At 46.3% G+C, this 16668-nt stretch overlaps 1 protein-coding gene and 1 pseudogene across 1 annotated transcript; both read left to right on the forward strand.

Annotated features, from left to right (window-relative positions):
• Positions 1-17: 17 nt before the first annotated feature.
• On the forward strand, positions 18-7478 carry LOC131323642 (uncharacterized; annotated as a pseudogene).
• LOC131323643 (uncharacterized) lies at positions 7475-10687 on the forward strand. Its single transcript, XM_058355491.1, has 3 exons — positions 7475-7591; positions 8675-9724; positions 9815-10687. Exons 1-3 carry the CDS (start codon positions 7475-7477, stop codon positions 10685-10687), a joined length of 2040 nt encoding a protein of 679 aa, XP_058211474.1.
• The last annotated feature ends 5981 nt before the right edge of the window (positions 10688-16668 follow it).

Raw genomic sequence — 16668 nt, forward strand, 5'->3', positions numbered from 1 at the left:
TGTGTGTGGGTGGAGTCATGGCTAAAACCCCTGATGCGGCGTGGGACTATTTTGAGGAATTAGCTGAAAAAACTCAAAACTGGGATTGCTCGGACCCCTCTGAAAAGAATGTGTTTAATCCGGTTCCGAGCAATTCCGGTAAATTTCAATTGAATGAGCAAAATGAGTTAGCCCACAAGGTCGCCCAGCTTTCCCGCCAAATTGAAACTTTACAACTCAACAAAGTTGCTGGGGTGGCCTCTGTGGCCAAGGCGGAAGACATTTGTGTTTTATGTGAAGTTGCAGGTCATGCTACGGGGGATTGTCAAATGCTCCCTGCCGTTAAGGATATTCTCCAAGGAACTGGCCCATCGGAGGTCAACGCCGTTAATCAACGGTTTGACCCTTATTCTCAGACTTTCAATCCGGGTTGGAAGATGCATCCTAATTTCCGGTGGAGCGATTCTCAACCTCCCGGACCGCCACAAGTTCCACCGTCTCAACAAAACCAAGCTTTCCGGCCTTCTCAATCTCAAGGAGCGCCGAGGTTTTCTCAACATCAACAACCACCGGGATTTGCACCTCCGGGACCTCCTCATGGGCAAAATCAATTCCAACCTCAAAAGCGATCTTTGGAGGATATTATGTCATCTTTTATGCAAAGTCAAACGTCCCTCAACGAGCAAACCACTCAAACGCTTGGGGAAATCAAAAATCAAATGGCAAAGTTGACTAATACGGTGGGGGTTCTTCAACAAGAAAAGGGGAAGCTTCCGACTCAACCCCAAGCAAATCCCAACGGAACTCATTTTCTGGGGAGCTCTTCGGTGCCTAGTCCCTAGCAAGCCAAGTCCATTATAACACTGCGGAGTGGCAAGGAAGTTGATACGGCCGTTGTCCCCAAGCCTAGCAAGCCACGGGTTACACCTATTGTATCGCAAGCACCGGATGTTTTTATTGACTCACCAACCTCGGAGCCTTCTCCCGTTGGTGAGCAACCGGCAAAATCTCAAGAGGAAGAACCCAAAGGCCCCGCCTCTCAATTTCCAGCTCCTTTTCCCCAAAGATTGAAGGCACCGGCCCGTGCCAATACCAATGCCGAGATTTATGAGCTTTTCAAGCAAGTGAGAATCAATATTCCGTTGGTGGATGCCGTCAAGCAAATTCCCACGTATGCCAAGTTTCTCAAAGACTTATGCACTCAAAAGCGTAAGTTGAATGTTCAAAAGAAGGTTTTCTTGACGGAACAAGTGAGCTCTATTATTCAAACCAACGTGGTTCCCAAGTATAAAGATCCGGGTTGTCCAACCATCTCCATCACCATTGGCGACAAGAAGATTGAAAAAGCCCTCCTCGATTTGGGGGCTAGTGTGAACTTGCTTCCGTATTCTATTTATGAACAACTTGGATTGGGGGAGATGAGGCCAACATCGGTGACCCTTCAATTGGCTGATAGAAGCATTCGTGTTCCACGCGGGATGGTGGAGGATGTACTCGTGCAAGTAGATAACTTTATCTATCCTGTGGATTTTATCGTGTTGGATACATGCCCTGTGCCCTCATCGCAAGTGTCAACGTCGACTCCGGTCATTCTTGGGCGTCCATTCCTGGCCACTTCCAATGCCGTTATCCATTGCCGAAGCGGTTTGCTAAACCTCACTTTCGGCAACATGAGGATGGAGGTGAATGTGTTTAATATCGGAAGCCAAATGGGGGATGACGAGTGTGTTCATGAAGTCAATCTTATTGATTCTTTGGTCCAAGAGCATATGGACACTTTCTTGTGTAAGGATCCGTTGGAGGTGTGCCTTACCGCCGAAGAAAAAAATTTTCTTGACTCATTGGAGGTGGAGTATTTGTGTTCTTTGCTTGACATTGAAGATGTTTGTGGGACGGACGTATGGTCTCCGAAATTTGAAGAGTTGCCTCCTCTTGAGTGCAAGACCGTTCCCTCGAGCATTCAACCACCAAAGCTTGAGTTGAAGGTCCTCCCGGAAACATTGAAATATGCTTTTTTAGGTGAAAATGAAACTTACCCGGTGGTGATCTCCTCTTCTCTCGTCGGCTCGCAAGAATCCCAACTCCTTGAAATTCTAAAGCGGCATACCAAAGCTATTGGTTGGTCTATCGCGGATATCAAAGGAATAGATGCTTCAATTTGTTCCCACCACATTGCCCTCGAAGATGATGTCAAACCTTCTCGCCAACCTCAACGCCGGTTGAATCCTATAATGAAAGATGTGGTGAAGGCGGAGGTTTTGAAACTCTTGGATGTGGGAATTATTTATCCTATCGCCGATAGTAAGTGGGTTAGCCCCATTCAAGTAGTTCCCAAGAAATCCGGTGTCACGGTGGTATCCAACGCCAACAATGAGTTAGTCCCTACTCGAGTCACCACCGGATGGCGTGTGTGTATCGATTATCGGAAGCTTAACGCTAGCACTCGGAAGGACCATTTCCCTCTACCTTTCATTGATCAAATTTTGGAGCGAGTGGCGGGACATGCTTATTATTGCTTTCTAGACGGATATTCGGGGTACAACCAAATAGAAGTCGCCTTACCCGATCAAGAGAAAACGACGTTCACTTGTCCTTTTGGGACCTTCGCTTATCGACGCATGCCATTCGGCTTGTGTAATGCGCCCGGAACCTTCTCACGGTGTATGATGGGCATATTTAGCGATATGATTGAGAAGATCGTCGAGGTATTTATGGATGATTTCTCGGTGTTCGGTGACTCATTTGAATCTTGCTTGGAAAATTTGGAGAAGGTGTTGGCAAGGTGTGAGGCGAAAAATTTGGTGCTCAATTGGGAAAAATGCCATTTCATGGTGACTCATGGTATCGTGTTGGGTCATATTGTATCGTCGAATGGTATCGAAGTCGACAAGGCTAAGATTGATCTTATTGCCACCCTCCCGACCCCTAAATGTGTCAAGGACATCCGCTCTTTCCTCGGGCATGCCGGTTTCTATCGGCGTTTTATCAAAGATTTTAGTGCAATATCTCGGCCATTGTGCCATCTTCTCTCAAAGGATACCCCGTTTGAATGGACTCCGGCATGTGAGGAAGCATTCAATAAGTTGAAATCAAGTCTCACTTCTCCTCCCATTGTACAAACACCGGATTGGAATTTGCCATTTGAACTCATGTGCGACGCTAGTGATTATGCGGTTGGGGCGGTTCTCGGGCAAAGAAAGGACAAAAATCCTTATGTTATCTATTATGCGAGCAAGACTCTAAACGAAGCTCAAATGAACTATTCCACCACCGAGAAAGAGTTGCTTGCCGTCGTCTTTGCCTTAGACAAATTCCGGTCATATTTGGTGGGATCTCCCATTACTGTTTACACCGATCATGCCGCTTTGAAATACCTCTTCACGAAGCAAGATGCGAAAGCTCGATTAATCCGATGGATCTTATTGCTCCAAGAATTCAACATCACGATCAAGGATAAGAAGGGAGTGGAGAATGTGGTGGCGGATCACTTATCCCGTCTTGAGTTTGAGGATTCTTCCTCGAGGATTCCAATTGTCGACTCATTTCCGGATGAACAACTTTTTGCCTTTTCAAGTTGCCCGTGGTACGCTGACATCGTCAACTATCTTGTCACCGGGCGACTTCCGGACCATTGGACCCCACAAGACCGGAGGCTTTTTCTTAGTGAGGTGAAAAGATTCTTCTTTGATGATCCTTATCTTTTCAAATATTGTTCGGACCAAATTATCCGGCGGTGTGTGCCCGATGACGATCAACGGGGGATTCTCTCATTTTGCCATACCGAGGCATGTGGTGGCCATTTCTCTCATAAAAAGACCACCGCCAAAATTCTCCAATGTGGATTCTATTGGCCAAATCTTCACAAGGATGCTTATGCATTTTGCCGGGCTTGTGAGCAATGCCAAAAACTAGGTGCGGTGACTCGGAGGAACATGATGCCCCTCACCAATATCCTAGTCGTGGAAGTGTTTGATTGTTGGGGAATTGACTTTATGGGCCCATTTCCAAATTCTTACGGGTTCCTTTATATTCTCTTGGCGGTGGACTACGTGTCCAAATGGGTTGAAGCCGTGGCTACACGCACCAACGATCATGCAGTGGTGCTTGATTTTCTCAAGGAGCATATTTTGTCAAGGTTCGGAACGCCCCGGGCCATTATAAGCGATCAAGGGTCACACTTCTGCAATCGGCCTTTTACGGTCCTCATGAAGAAGTATGGCATTACCCACAAGGTATCCACCGCCTATCATCCACAAACCAATGGCCAAGCCGAGCTCGCCAATCGTGAGGTAAAACACATTTTGGAAAAAACCGTTAATCCGAACCGGAAGGATTGGTCACTTCGTCTGACCGATGCCTTGTGGGCATACCGAACCGCGTACAAGACCGTGCTAGGCGCTTCGCCCTATCGGCTTGTCTACGGTAAGGCGTGTCACCTCCCGGTTGAGTTGGAACATAAGGCATATTGGGCGATAAAATCTTTAAACTTTCGGTTGCCCGACGCCGGCGTTCATCGTAAACTCCAACTCAACGAACTCGAGGAAATCCGGCGGGATGCTTATGATAATACCAACATTTATAAATCAAAAGTCAAAGAATTTCATGATAAGAATATCCAAAGAAAGAATTTTGATGTTGGGCAAAAAGTGTTATTGTACAATTCTAAACTCCATGTTTTTCCCGGAAAATTGCGATCTCGTTGGGAGGGGCCCTATGTTGTGCACAAAGTTTTTCCACACGGTGCCATTGAAGTTGTGAATCCCGCCAATGGTCATATTTTTAAAGTGAATGGTCAACGTTTAAAACCGTTTTTGGAAAATTTTGCGGTGGAGGACACGGTGGAGGAGTTAGTTGATCCGGTTTATCCGGATGATCCGTTGGTTTGAAAGGTTCTAAAAATAAAAATGTTTTCACGGGGAGCTTTTGCGTACTTCTGGACTTAATTGTTTGGAAGGCCCGGCCTCTTCGGGGGTACCCATCATTGACTTGGGTTATAGCTTCGCACGCTGCTATTCAAACAAGGTTCGTGTACCCAGCTCCGGTTAGTAAGGGCAAATTTTTTGTGGTCCGGTATAACCACCCGTGCTTCGCTTAAGATGTTGTCTAACTTGCTTTACGACACCTTAAGTGAAACATGGGGAGAAAAGTAGTACCCGTTTAATCACGTGACGATTCGGTGGATTTAAATACTTGTTCATAATAATTTCTGGGCCGGGCTATCACGAGCCGGCGGTACTAATGTCGTTTGTCTCCTATTAGGTAGTTGGTTCTTAAGTCTTTTGCAGGGTAACACGCTACCGCACCAGCCTTGGTAGTTTGGGTCTAAAAACCGGGGTGAGTGAGGCATTCAGGAGCCCTAAGCATGGGTGCAACTATGTGTCGCGGTTGTTAGCCCAAGAAAGCTCCGGCGATGGCTCTGTGCGACTAGCTATGGTTCCGATGGCGGGGCCGAAAGAGTGGGCCTTGGAAGCGGTTCCGATGACGAACGGTGGCATTGACGAAAAATCCTCCAACTTGGTCGAGGTATCGGGTGGTTGACATTCCACCCCGTCGGTACATTTTTGTTCTCCCTTCCCTTATTTTCCGTCTCTTTGCATCGAGGGCGCTGCATATTTCAAGTTGGGGGGGATAGATTATTTATGGTTTGCGTTTTCGATTTTGCATAGAAAATTTTAAAATTTTTTGTGCAATTTTCCCTTGTAATTAGTGATTTCAAGTGCTAGATACTTAGATTATGCTCAATTTTCCTAATAATGGCAAGAGTCGAGCACCCTGTCGAATTTGATTATGTGTTGAATCCATGTGCATGCATATATATGAACTTTGTTGAACAAATTGAGCTCCAAGGTGTGTCAAGTAGTATGCATCGCTTAGAGTTGAAGTTCGTTTTGAAGCATCCCATGCTTGTTTGTCTCTTTCCGCACTTGCGTAAATAATTTCCGTTTGTTCATACTTGAGTAGTTTAGATATCTTTTATGCATCATATTGGAGTTGATTGGCGTATGTAGGAAATGATACAAGGCAATTTTTGCATGATAAAACCTCAAAAGAGTCCCCTTGTCCTTAATTTTGAACCAAAGTCCGAGTCTCCGTTTATTGCTCAAGCTTAGGGAACCGGATGTTTGGAGGGTTGTGTGAAATTGTGTGTCAATGATCTAAGGTGCTTTGGGATGGTGTGAACCAGATAGAAGTGGTTGGGATGCAAAAGAACGAAGAATTGATATGTGATTCCCTATCTCCCCTCACACACTTCAAAAGTTAAAGCCCCAAATTTTCATCTCCCTCTCCAAAGCTCTTGGAATTAGCCCCTCAATCTCTCTCACTGCAAATCTCACCTCAAATGACCCTATTCCTCAAAGAAAAATCAAAGAAGTGCTATGAAAGAGCAAAAATCGAATTTGAAAGAGGGTTGAATACTATCATGAGAGGATTGGTTAGACATCCAGACTAGCATATATTCCGGATGTGAAGGAGTCCGATGAGAAGGGAGAGCTCGAGGCTCAATAACGTGAGGAGCCGGATGAGAATTATGACTAGGTGTGGTGGAGTCGGTGGTAGTAATTCTAGTAGGACATAACTAGTAGTTTTTCTTCATTTCATTTTCGTAACCTTGTTTGGTGATTGGCTAATACATGTGGCCGTGGTTTGGGTAGTTTAGGGGATGGTAGTGGCCAAGGGTAGTTGAAACCAAGCAGAAATTTATGGCCGCTACCCTTTTTGTTTCCCTTTTCTTGGCACCAAGGTCATTATAAGCTATTAAAGTCCTTAATTGATCCTAATGTACGCTCGTCTAACTCTTTTTGATGCGTGATCGATATCTAATGCTAATTTAGTATGAAATTTCTATTAATTCAGTTAGTTTGTGAATAATTCCTTAGCTCTCTTTGTCGGCGCTCTTTTGATTAGCTTGCATAGCTTTTTCTTTTTGTCTCTTGCTATTGCAAATTCTTGCTAGCGCTTATCATGGGATGTTGTTCTAGTTTTTTTTACTTGGTGAAATTTCATATCTAAGTTTCCCCTTTTGAGTCTTGGAATGGAAATTCAAGGCGGACGTGTGTTGCTTGGCCGTTGGCATAATTTGTTCACCTTAGTTCATTGTATGCATGTGCGTGTTTAGCTTGTAATTGAGTTCGAAGGGGTGTTTGTTTGGACTCATGCCAAGTATCGTTGAGCATAATTGTTGTATCTTGTTTCAGGGGAACATTGCATAGCATTAGTTACTTACTTTTTTGGGTAAGTTTGCTAGGGACTAGCAAAATCCAAGTTGGGGGGGTGTGATAAGCCCTCTATAATGTAAATAATAGGGCTTATCTCTCTCATTTTTTGTCACACACACGTGTTTAACTTACTTTATTAAGATGATATTGCGCGGAGTTGGTGTTTTTGGCCCTTGCAGGTTTAAGGTGGAAATAAGGCGTGTTTTGATGCCATGGATCAATTCCAAGGGTATCCGTACACCCGAGGCCACTTGGCACTCCATCGCCGAGTCCCAAGAATGATGAACAGTAGCTTTGGAGGGTGTGCGGGACAACGGAAGCCCAAAGGGCATGGAAAGGCTAAAGAACCAAAGGAGACAGAAATCTGTCCAGCCGCTACCCGTAGCCCAAAAATGGTACTACCCGTAGCCAGTGATCAGAAGCTGTGTCAAATTGCAAAACGAGACTACTACCCGTAGCCCAAAAATGGTACTACCCGTAGCACCTGGGATTTTCTGCCGATTTTTGTACCCGACCAAGCAACAACTTAGGGGTATTTAGGACTTTTGTAACTCTTTTTTAAGGGGCTATAAATACTTTCAAGCCTGATTTCAGTAGGGTATCTTTACTTTGGCACTCTCTCTCTCTCTCTACCTCCATTAATGGAGCTCCCATCTCTCTCTTCATTTATGCTTTGAGGAGGATTTTTGAGTACGATCCGTCTACTTCCAAAGCTTTTAGTCTTCATTAAAGGTGTAAGGAATCTCATTCTCTTCGAGGATCTTGTCTTTATTTCGAATTTAATCAATGTTTAGTTTTCTCCTTACCATTACCCGTGCTCATTTCATGTCTTCTTACGATATGTGTGAGTAGTGTAGTAAGGTTAGGTTGTGGGATGGTTAGCATCCCGTAACCAAGGGTGTTGCTTGTTCTTCTCATGTAATTTTCGTTTTTATAGCTTAAGCATATGCTAGAGTCAATTTTAAGTATCAAAACTTTGAGGTGTTAATCTCTTTGATCAAATGTAGGCAAGGGTTAAACTTCTTGCCACATTTGATACTTGGAGCTATGTCCCTCCTTGTGTTTGTCTAAATGCACCAAAAGAACCCTAGACATGTTTAACACTTTGGTTAAAAAGAGAAGAATCAAGTTTATCCTTGCGTTATGGGTGTTAATTATTCCTAAACCTAGCCTTTAGGTTAATCTCCAGTTAAAAATCCGTAGTTAGGTTAAGTAGCAAGTTAACTAAATCGTTCAGTTGGCCGTCTCAACGCCGAAGTTTGGTTGGCGGTCCTAACGCTAAATCTCTACGCGAGCTAATCTCTGAAAACAAGTTATGGATGCGCTCCCTGTGGATTCGACCCCGGACTTCCGGGTATTATGCTTTCAACCGACCTAACCCTACGCTTGGGGTATTCTTATTGCAACACACATTAAGGTCGCAAGCAGGGTGTGGATCCATCGTTCGCCATGCACTCATTGAATGTCGATCCGAATAGGCGGCCGGTGGTTCAAAAAGTCCGACGCTCGTCTGCCGCACATATCGAAGCTGTCATGACAGAAGTGGATCAACTGTTGGAGGCAGGCGTCATTCAGGAAGTCTTATATCCCTCTTGGCTTGCCAATCCAGTGGTCGTACCGAAGAAAATGGGAAACTAAGGGTTTGTGTTGACTACACAAACCTCAACGACGCTTGTCCTATGGATAGGTTTCCCCTTCCTCGGATTGAGCAAATGGTGGACGCAACAGTAGGGTGCGAGCGGTTGAGCTTTATGGATGCGTATCGAGGCTATCACCAAATAGCGTTGGATCCGGAAGATCAGAAGAAGACGACCTTTATTTCTCCTCGGGGCACTTACTGCTACAAGGTCGTTCCGTTCGGCCTGAAGAATGCTGGAGCAACCTTCCAACGCTCCATCACAAAGATGTTTCCCGGAATGGTCGGCAAAACAGTAGAAGCCTATATCGATGATCTGGTTTGCAGAAGCACGTTTGCTCGGGACCACCTTCGGGACTTGGGAGAGGACTTTGCTGTTTTGAAACAACGGAAGCTGCGTCTCAATGCCGAGAAATGTGCGTTTGGCGTAAGCTCGGGGAAGTTCCTGGGTTACATGGTAAGTCGCCGAGGGATAGAAGCTGATCCTACACAAATCTTGGCCATACAAAATCTCCGAGCTCCGACTATTATTAAAGAGGTACAGTGGCTTACGGGAATGGTTGCTGACCTAAACCGTTTCATCCGACGTTCGAGTGATCTCTGCCGTCCGTTTTTCCGAGCAATCACCACTAGCCGACGCAGATTCGAATGGACCGAAGAGTGCGAGCATGCTTTGCAATCTTTAAAGCAATACCTGTCCCACGCTCCTTTGCTCGTCAAGCCCCTACCCGACGAAGATCTGTATCTTTACCTTGCTGTTTCTAACCATGCAACGAGTGCGGTTCTTGTTCGGAAAGAGGGAATGGAGCATCAACCAATCTTCTATTCCAGCAAAACTATGACGGACTCTCAGACGAGGTACCTGCCTATGGAGAAATTGGCATTGGCTCTCGTTTCAGCTAAAACGAGCCTCTTGCCTTACTTTCAATCCCATAGGATTATGGTCCTCACTGAGTTTCCTCTCAAAGCTGTCTTTCGGAAGACGGACACGTCGAGCCGGATCCTGAAATTCTCTCAAGACTTGGCCAACTTCGACATCCAGTTTGAGCCTCGGACAGCTATCAAAGGTCAGGCCTTGGCCGACTTCTTTGCCGAACTCACTCATGGATTGCAAGATGAAGCCAACGCTTTGGCCAACGCCGCCGAAGAAGCTCGGATTCAGGAAGAAGAGGTTTTGGAGGGACCGTCCAGCCGTCCTGCGGAGCCATTCCGTGCTCGGTACTCCCTTGGACGAAAGAAACACAAGCGGCAATGGAAGCTCTGCTCCGGCGACGCTTGGCGACTGACCGTCGATGGAGCTTCTAATGTTCACGGAGCTGGTGCGGGCATCGTCCTTGTGTCACCGAGCGGGACTGTGCATGAAAGCGTGGTCTCGATTGGGTACACGGCGACGAACAACGAGGCGGAGTATGAAGCTTTGATTGCAGGCCTCCAACTTGCTCTTCGGCTGGATGCAGATTCGGTTCATATCTTTTGTGACTCTCAACTCATTATGGGCCATTTAAAAGATGATTATCAAGCCAAAGATCAGCGTATGAATGCTTACGTAAGCCACGTATTGGCTCTGTTCGGAAGATTTCGCCGAGTAGAAGTGGAATGGATCGCTCGGGAACATAATGCACATGCCGACGCCTTGGCAGGTCTTGCTTCGGTTTACAAGACCTCGGGCAGTCGCACTATTACCTTTGACGAGGTCGCCAAACCGAGCTTCGAACAGCCGTGTGAACAGGTCATGGCCATTTCCCTCGGACAGAGTCAACTGGATCCAGTGATTGATTATTTGAAGAACCAGGTGTTGCCACCGAACAAGCGCAAAGCGTACAACTCCGTTGCCGAGCGGCCAATTTTTTCCTGAATCCGAACGATAATCTTTACCGACGAACTTTCACTGGCCCCGATCTGCATGTCGTCCACGACAACCTTGTGCCAGCCGTTCTGGAGGAACTCCATTCGGGAAGCTGTGGGGCGCACTCAGGAGGACGTTCCCTTGCACAGCGTGCTCTGACGCAAGGCTATTGGTGGCCGAAGATGGTCAAGCAGTCCGAAGAATACGTGAATCTCTGTGTTCGGTGCCAAAAGCAAGCATCTCTCGTCCACCAGCCTGCCTTCCCCCTTAAAATGATCACTAGTCCGTGGCCGTTCGCGGTTTGGGCTTTTGACATAGTAGGCAAGATGCCGAAGGCGCCTGGAGGATTTGAGTATATGCTCACGGCCACAGATTTGTTCACCAAGTGGGTTGAAGCTTCCCCCATGATCAAGACCACCGCAGGCGACGTGGAACGCTTTATTTGGAAGCACATCATCTCAAGGTTCGGCGTACCGTACGCCATCCTTTCTGACAATGGCTCCCAGTTTGTCGCGTCCGCCCTCAAAGCTTTTTATGCAAAGCGCCACATCACGATCCATAATTCCTCGATGGCCTATCCTCAAGGTAATGGACAAGCCGAAGCATCTAACAAGACCATCACTCGGGGGCAGAAGCGCCGTCTAGATCGGAAACTCGGTAAGTGGGTAGAAGAGCTTCCACACGTCTTATGGGCCTATCGTACAACACCTCGGCGGTCTACCGGCCGTACTCCATTTGCTATGGCCTACAGTATGGAAGCTGTCCTCCCTTTATCTACTTTAATTCCCATAGCTCGAACGGAAAATTTTAACCCAGTGGACAACAATGCGTTTGTGTGTACCGAGTTAGACCTCGCTGAAGAACTACGTGACAATGCTAACCTTCGGCACGCTGCATATCAACAAGAAGTTGCAAGGGGCTACAATCGCAATGTTCGCGCTCGTCCATTTAACGTCGGGGACTTAGTCCTTCGGATGGTTACCGAAGCGTCAAAGCTAACCAAGCTGAAGGATCCCTATGAAGGACCTTACCGAGTGGTAGAGAAGATCGAGCATGGTGTCTACAAGCTTGCTGAAATGGATGGGACGCTAATTGCTTAGCCTTCAAACCTCGCCTTCAAATAAGGTTGAGAAAAACCCCAAGCGTAGGGCTAGGTCGTCGGTAGCATAATAAACCGGTAAGACCGGGATCGTACCCACAGAGAATTCGAATATAGCTTAATCGGATTGTAGGTTTTGTAAGGTGGATTGTGGCGTTTAAGACGGCCAACTTGGTGATGCTTTGAAGCGGTAGAAAATTAAGGCAAAAGACTAGGAAAGCGCTTAATTAACTTAAAGGAGGCAAGTCTAGGGATCGTCTAACCCTTGACTTAAGCCGTTACCGGTTCTCAATTATAACTCAGGCGAGAGTCAAGACCGCGTGCTCACGCCCGGAAGATATAACTTTAATGACTACGTTTATAGAAAGATGTGATTAAACGGAATTAAATCAACCTATTTTTGCTAATGTATCTAACACGTAGGAGGCCACGAGGCCTCAATATGCCACTTGCCAAGATCGCTTGACTAAACGACATACTAAGGAGTTAACACCCCTCGCTTAGACCAAAATGGCTAGGTTAATGAAATTCCGAAAACCATGATTTTAAGCCCGAAGGTTTGAGAACCAAATAACCACCTAAGTACTCGGGAAAGATTACCCCGAGACTTGGCCTATCAACTACTCACACATAGCTAAAGCATAAAAGAAAGCATAAAAATGAAACATGACTTTTAACCGATAAAAACGAAAACAAACTTGATATTATAGAGGATCTAGTCCGTAGGAACAACTTTAATAAACGAGAAATTAACAAACGAGAATTACTTACTTGAGTTCTAAGAGATTACACTAGAAAAGCTTAAAAGAACATTAATGGAGGAAAAATTAAAGCTAATAAAGAACTAGGTTCTAAAAGAGAGAGAAGAGACCCCTATTTATACACAATGGGTTTCTCTCTCCTCAAATATCTAAAAACATACTATTAAAGGCAAGTATTTCATAAATGAAAAGCCCAAAAAGTAGCAAAATATTTGGCCGAAAGCTCCTCGTATCGATACAGATTATGCAAAGTATCGATACCACATTGCTAAGCTGAGAAGACCAATTTCCCGTAACAATCCCGTATCGATACAGATTATGGCCGTATCGATACGGAACTCTCTGCTTGGAAAGATAACCAACGCGTATCGATACGGTCCAAAATCCGTATCGATACGGGGAGCTTATCTCTGGTTCTTCACGCCAGCCTCCCAGTCTTGACACCCGACGACCGTTGGCTTGCCCGATGCTTCTCGCCTTCGTTCTTTGGTCACTTTGGCACCAGTTCCACCGGGCGATGATTCTTGCATTAACTTGGGGGTTGGCTTTGCACTCAAAATACGCCTTTTAAGGGCGTTTTGCCTGAAACACTTAACAAACTACCTTACGAGCAATATTGAATAAAAACGACAATTAAAAGCTAAAAACACTTCTAACTAACGGACTTAAGCACCACGTTCAAGCAATCTTAGGTGCGTATCACCAATTGCCAATCCATGGAATGCTCAAAAACTTAGGAAATTCCATGGCTAATTTTGGCATCCTCCAACCTTTTTTACTTTTCTTCTCTTGTATGTAAACTTTTGTTCGGAAAATACGCTTGTGAACGTCATGTATTTAATGCAAGTTAGTTGTTTTTCTATTTATTCTTGTAAACTGGGGTATCTTATCTAGCCCTTCCTTTGTTCGGGTGAAAATCTCGAAGCCCATGATGATTTGTTTGTTCGGGTGAAAATCTCGAAGCCCATGATGATTCGTTTGTTCGGGTGAAAATCTCGGATCGAAACCTGCTTAAATACACTTCTCACCATTCAAGACTTTTCCCTCGGAAGAACCACTTACTTTCGACGCTGGTGACTGATAATCCTATTGTGTACCCACTTGTTTGCCTTACTGGATTCTCATTCCTACACTATGACCATCCACTAAGCCAGGGGGCTTATATTAGGCTACACAATAAACTCTATCGGAATAGAAAGACTTGGCAAAATTTTACTAGGAAAAATTTTACTTGGAAACACAATGAACACAATAAATCCATTTCGAACAAAAAGACGATTTGCAAGTTTGGTCAAACGAAAAACGAAGATTGTTAATCATTCACCGAGGGCTTCCAACCTGTTTTAGTTACATCGAATGGTTTGGCAAGGTTCTAGTTGTTCGGAGCCAACCATATTTAAAAAAAAACACTACAAAAATAGAGAAAGCCAGTTCAATTTGCTGGAACATCTGCAGGGGTTGGTACGTCGGTAGAATCGGCAGCACCAGCTATTGCGTCTTCTGCTTCAGCTTTGGCAGGGGCGAGGGGAGGTACTTCCACAAGATTCCTCCTCTCATCATCAGGCTCAATGCCTGCATCGTCAAAACCCCTGTTGTAGCCGAGCATGAAGCTTTCTTTGTGTTGGCCTTCTTTGATCTCAGCTTGGATTTCCAAGATTTGATCAGCCGCATCTTCCTCAGCCTGGGCGTACCCCTTTTCGTACTGCCCCTGCATCTCCTTTTCCATCTGTTTTTTCATTTCTTCTAGCCCAAGGGCTCTCCCCTCCGCCAGCCCCTCATCTTTTCCTTCGGCCCTCGTTTGCTCGGCCGACTCTTGCAGCCCCTTGATTAGGTCATTCAGATTTGTAACCTGAACTTCCAGGCCTTGTCTCACGAGCTCGGATTGCTCCAAGCTCTTCTTGTAATCCTCGGTCACGCCCTTGTTGTACTCGACCGACTGTTTCAGCAGTTTCGACTTCTTGTCATGCTCGGTGAGATGAAGTTGGGCACTCATTATGGACTGGGTGGGCTGCAAACAAAACAGAATGAAAGTTATTCCGACGAAATGGGGCAGATGTACAGAAAATCATTGCAAGTACGAAAAATTTACTTACCCTTCCGACATGGTAGTAGTATTCACTCAGGGCTGCTTTCAGAGACGGGGGACTCTATATGTCCTTCGGTAAAGCCAGCCCCGAGTGGAGGGTAAAGGCTAGGGAGGGATCCTCCCTGAGGCTGTCAGATTTTAGTACTTGTTTTTTGCTGGGGGTAACGAAGTTCGGCACCCATGGGGTGTCAAGATCCGAAGCCAGCTCCCTCTCTCCCTCTGTTTGTGCTCCCTTCGGAAGCTCAACCTCCTGGCTCTTCCCCTTCGGAGCTGCCTTTGTCTTTTCGCTGGTAAGAGGTTCCTTCGGAGAACGAGGGTCGCTCAGTGGTCATTTTTTGGAGGGAGGGGCGGGTGGGGTTTTCTTGCTTGGAGCCGAGCCCGAAGCGCCCGGGGCCCCAACCTTCCGAAGCTGGGCCTTCTCCTTTTCTTTTTCCTCCAGCTTTTTCTGGAGAACTTCCTTGATGTTCCTTAGAGGCATGTCTTCTTGTTCGCCGAAGGGTTCTTCCTCGGTAGGTAATCGGATCGTCCTTCGGAGAGGTTTGTCGACGCTCGGCCGAAGCTCTTTTGGGATGTCTTCGGATCCAACGTCAAAAGACTGCTCAGGCTCGTCGGTCACCTTTCTTCGGATCCGACCTCCGTAGGTAGCTTTGTACTTGAGGATAGTAGGGGCGTCTCTCTCCTCTGCTGGAACGGTGAGAAGGGAATCGGCAAGACCACAACCTCTCGCCGCCCTTAACAGTACCTTGTTGAGCTTGGTGGTATCTGCCGAAGAATAGTACAAAATCGTTAATTAAATTTTTGATAAGCGTAATAAGAGTAGCAGAAGGAATTACATTTATAATAACGGATAACTGTTCTTACTCGGAGTTCCCCTTCGTGTAGCGATTTCAAATTCGCCATACTCATGTTTGGGGAATTGGAAATTTCCCCGAACCTCGACGTAGTCAGAGGCCCATTTTTCCGAGTCATACATGCCCTTGGGAATGATCTTTTGCATCTTCCTCCAGTAGCAGAGGTAGTACCGAGAATACCGGACGTTTCTCGACATCATGTAATTTTCGAAAAAATGGTAGGCTTCGAGTCGGAACATCTTTACCTCAGCAAGGATGATTACCGAGTGAATAATGCGGTAGGAGTTGACGCTCAACTGGCACGGAGTGAGATTGAAACGGTGAAGGATCTCTCTCAAAACTCTATGCACCGGGAACCGAAGGCCCCCTTCTGTGATTGCCATCAAGGGAACGGTGACGAGTTCGTCACTGTATCTTATTCGGTTGCCTTGAACCGGCGTGATAACGACATCGTCGGGGACGTCGTATACGGCTCGGAAGAGGCTCAAGCTCTTCTTGTCTTGGAAGCACTCCAAGTAAGGGCAGGGATCCCTCCCCGTTCGGTCGAGAATTACGTCGGGGTCCAGGGGAACAATTTTTCTCTTCGCCTTCGGAGGTTGCGACGAAGATCCCCCTACGATGCCCGCTCCCTCGTTCATACGGCTTGACGAAGCGACTGGGGTTTCTTTTTCCGACTCGGCCTCGTTAGCCCCCTCGGTGTCCTCTCCCTCTTCTGCTTCGTCATGAGGAAGCTCCCTTTCGGACTATGACTCATCTATATCTATAATGTTGGGGTTTGGCCCCATTGTTCGGAGAGGCGTCACCTTGGCGGGGTAGTCGATTCCCTGTATTCCTTCGGGGACCCTGCCACTTGACCCCGTTCGGTAGTTCCGGGCGAAATGTCTTATAGCTTCGGCTAACTCTGGATCAAATCTACCAAAATCCGAAGCTCCGGTATCCACCGACCGATAAGATTCGCCCGAAGAGGTTGACTTCGAAGATTCCATTCCTAGAAACAAATCAGTGCAGGGGATGAGACCGTTAGCGATTTGCATGGCCAGGAGTCTAAGGGCCTATGTTCGGTGTTCTATGTTGTTCTGAGAGACCTAAGGTTTGCTCGGTTATTTCCCGACCGAACGCCCTTCGGAAGAACCTCCGAAGAAGGGATTCCTACCGTTCAGGAACAGGGTCGGGTGCCCTAAGCTTCTCTAATG

Source organism: Rhododendron vialii, chromosome 4a (genome assembly GCF_030253575.1).
Source record: "Rhododendron vialii isolate Sample 1 chromosome 4a, ASM3025357v1".
Taxonomy (NCBI): Eukaryota; Viridiplantae; Streptophyta; class Magnoliopsida; order Ericales; family Ericaceae; genus Rhododendron; species Rhododendron vialii.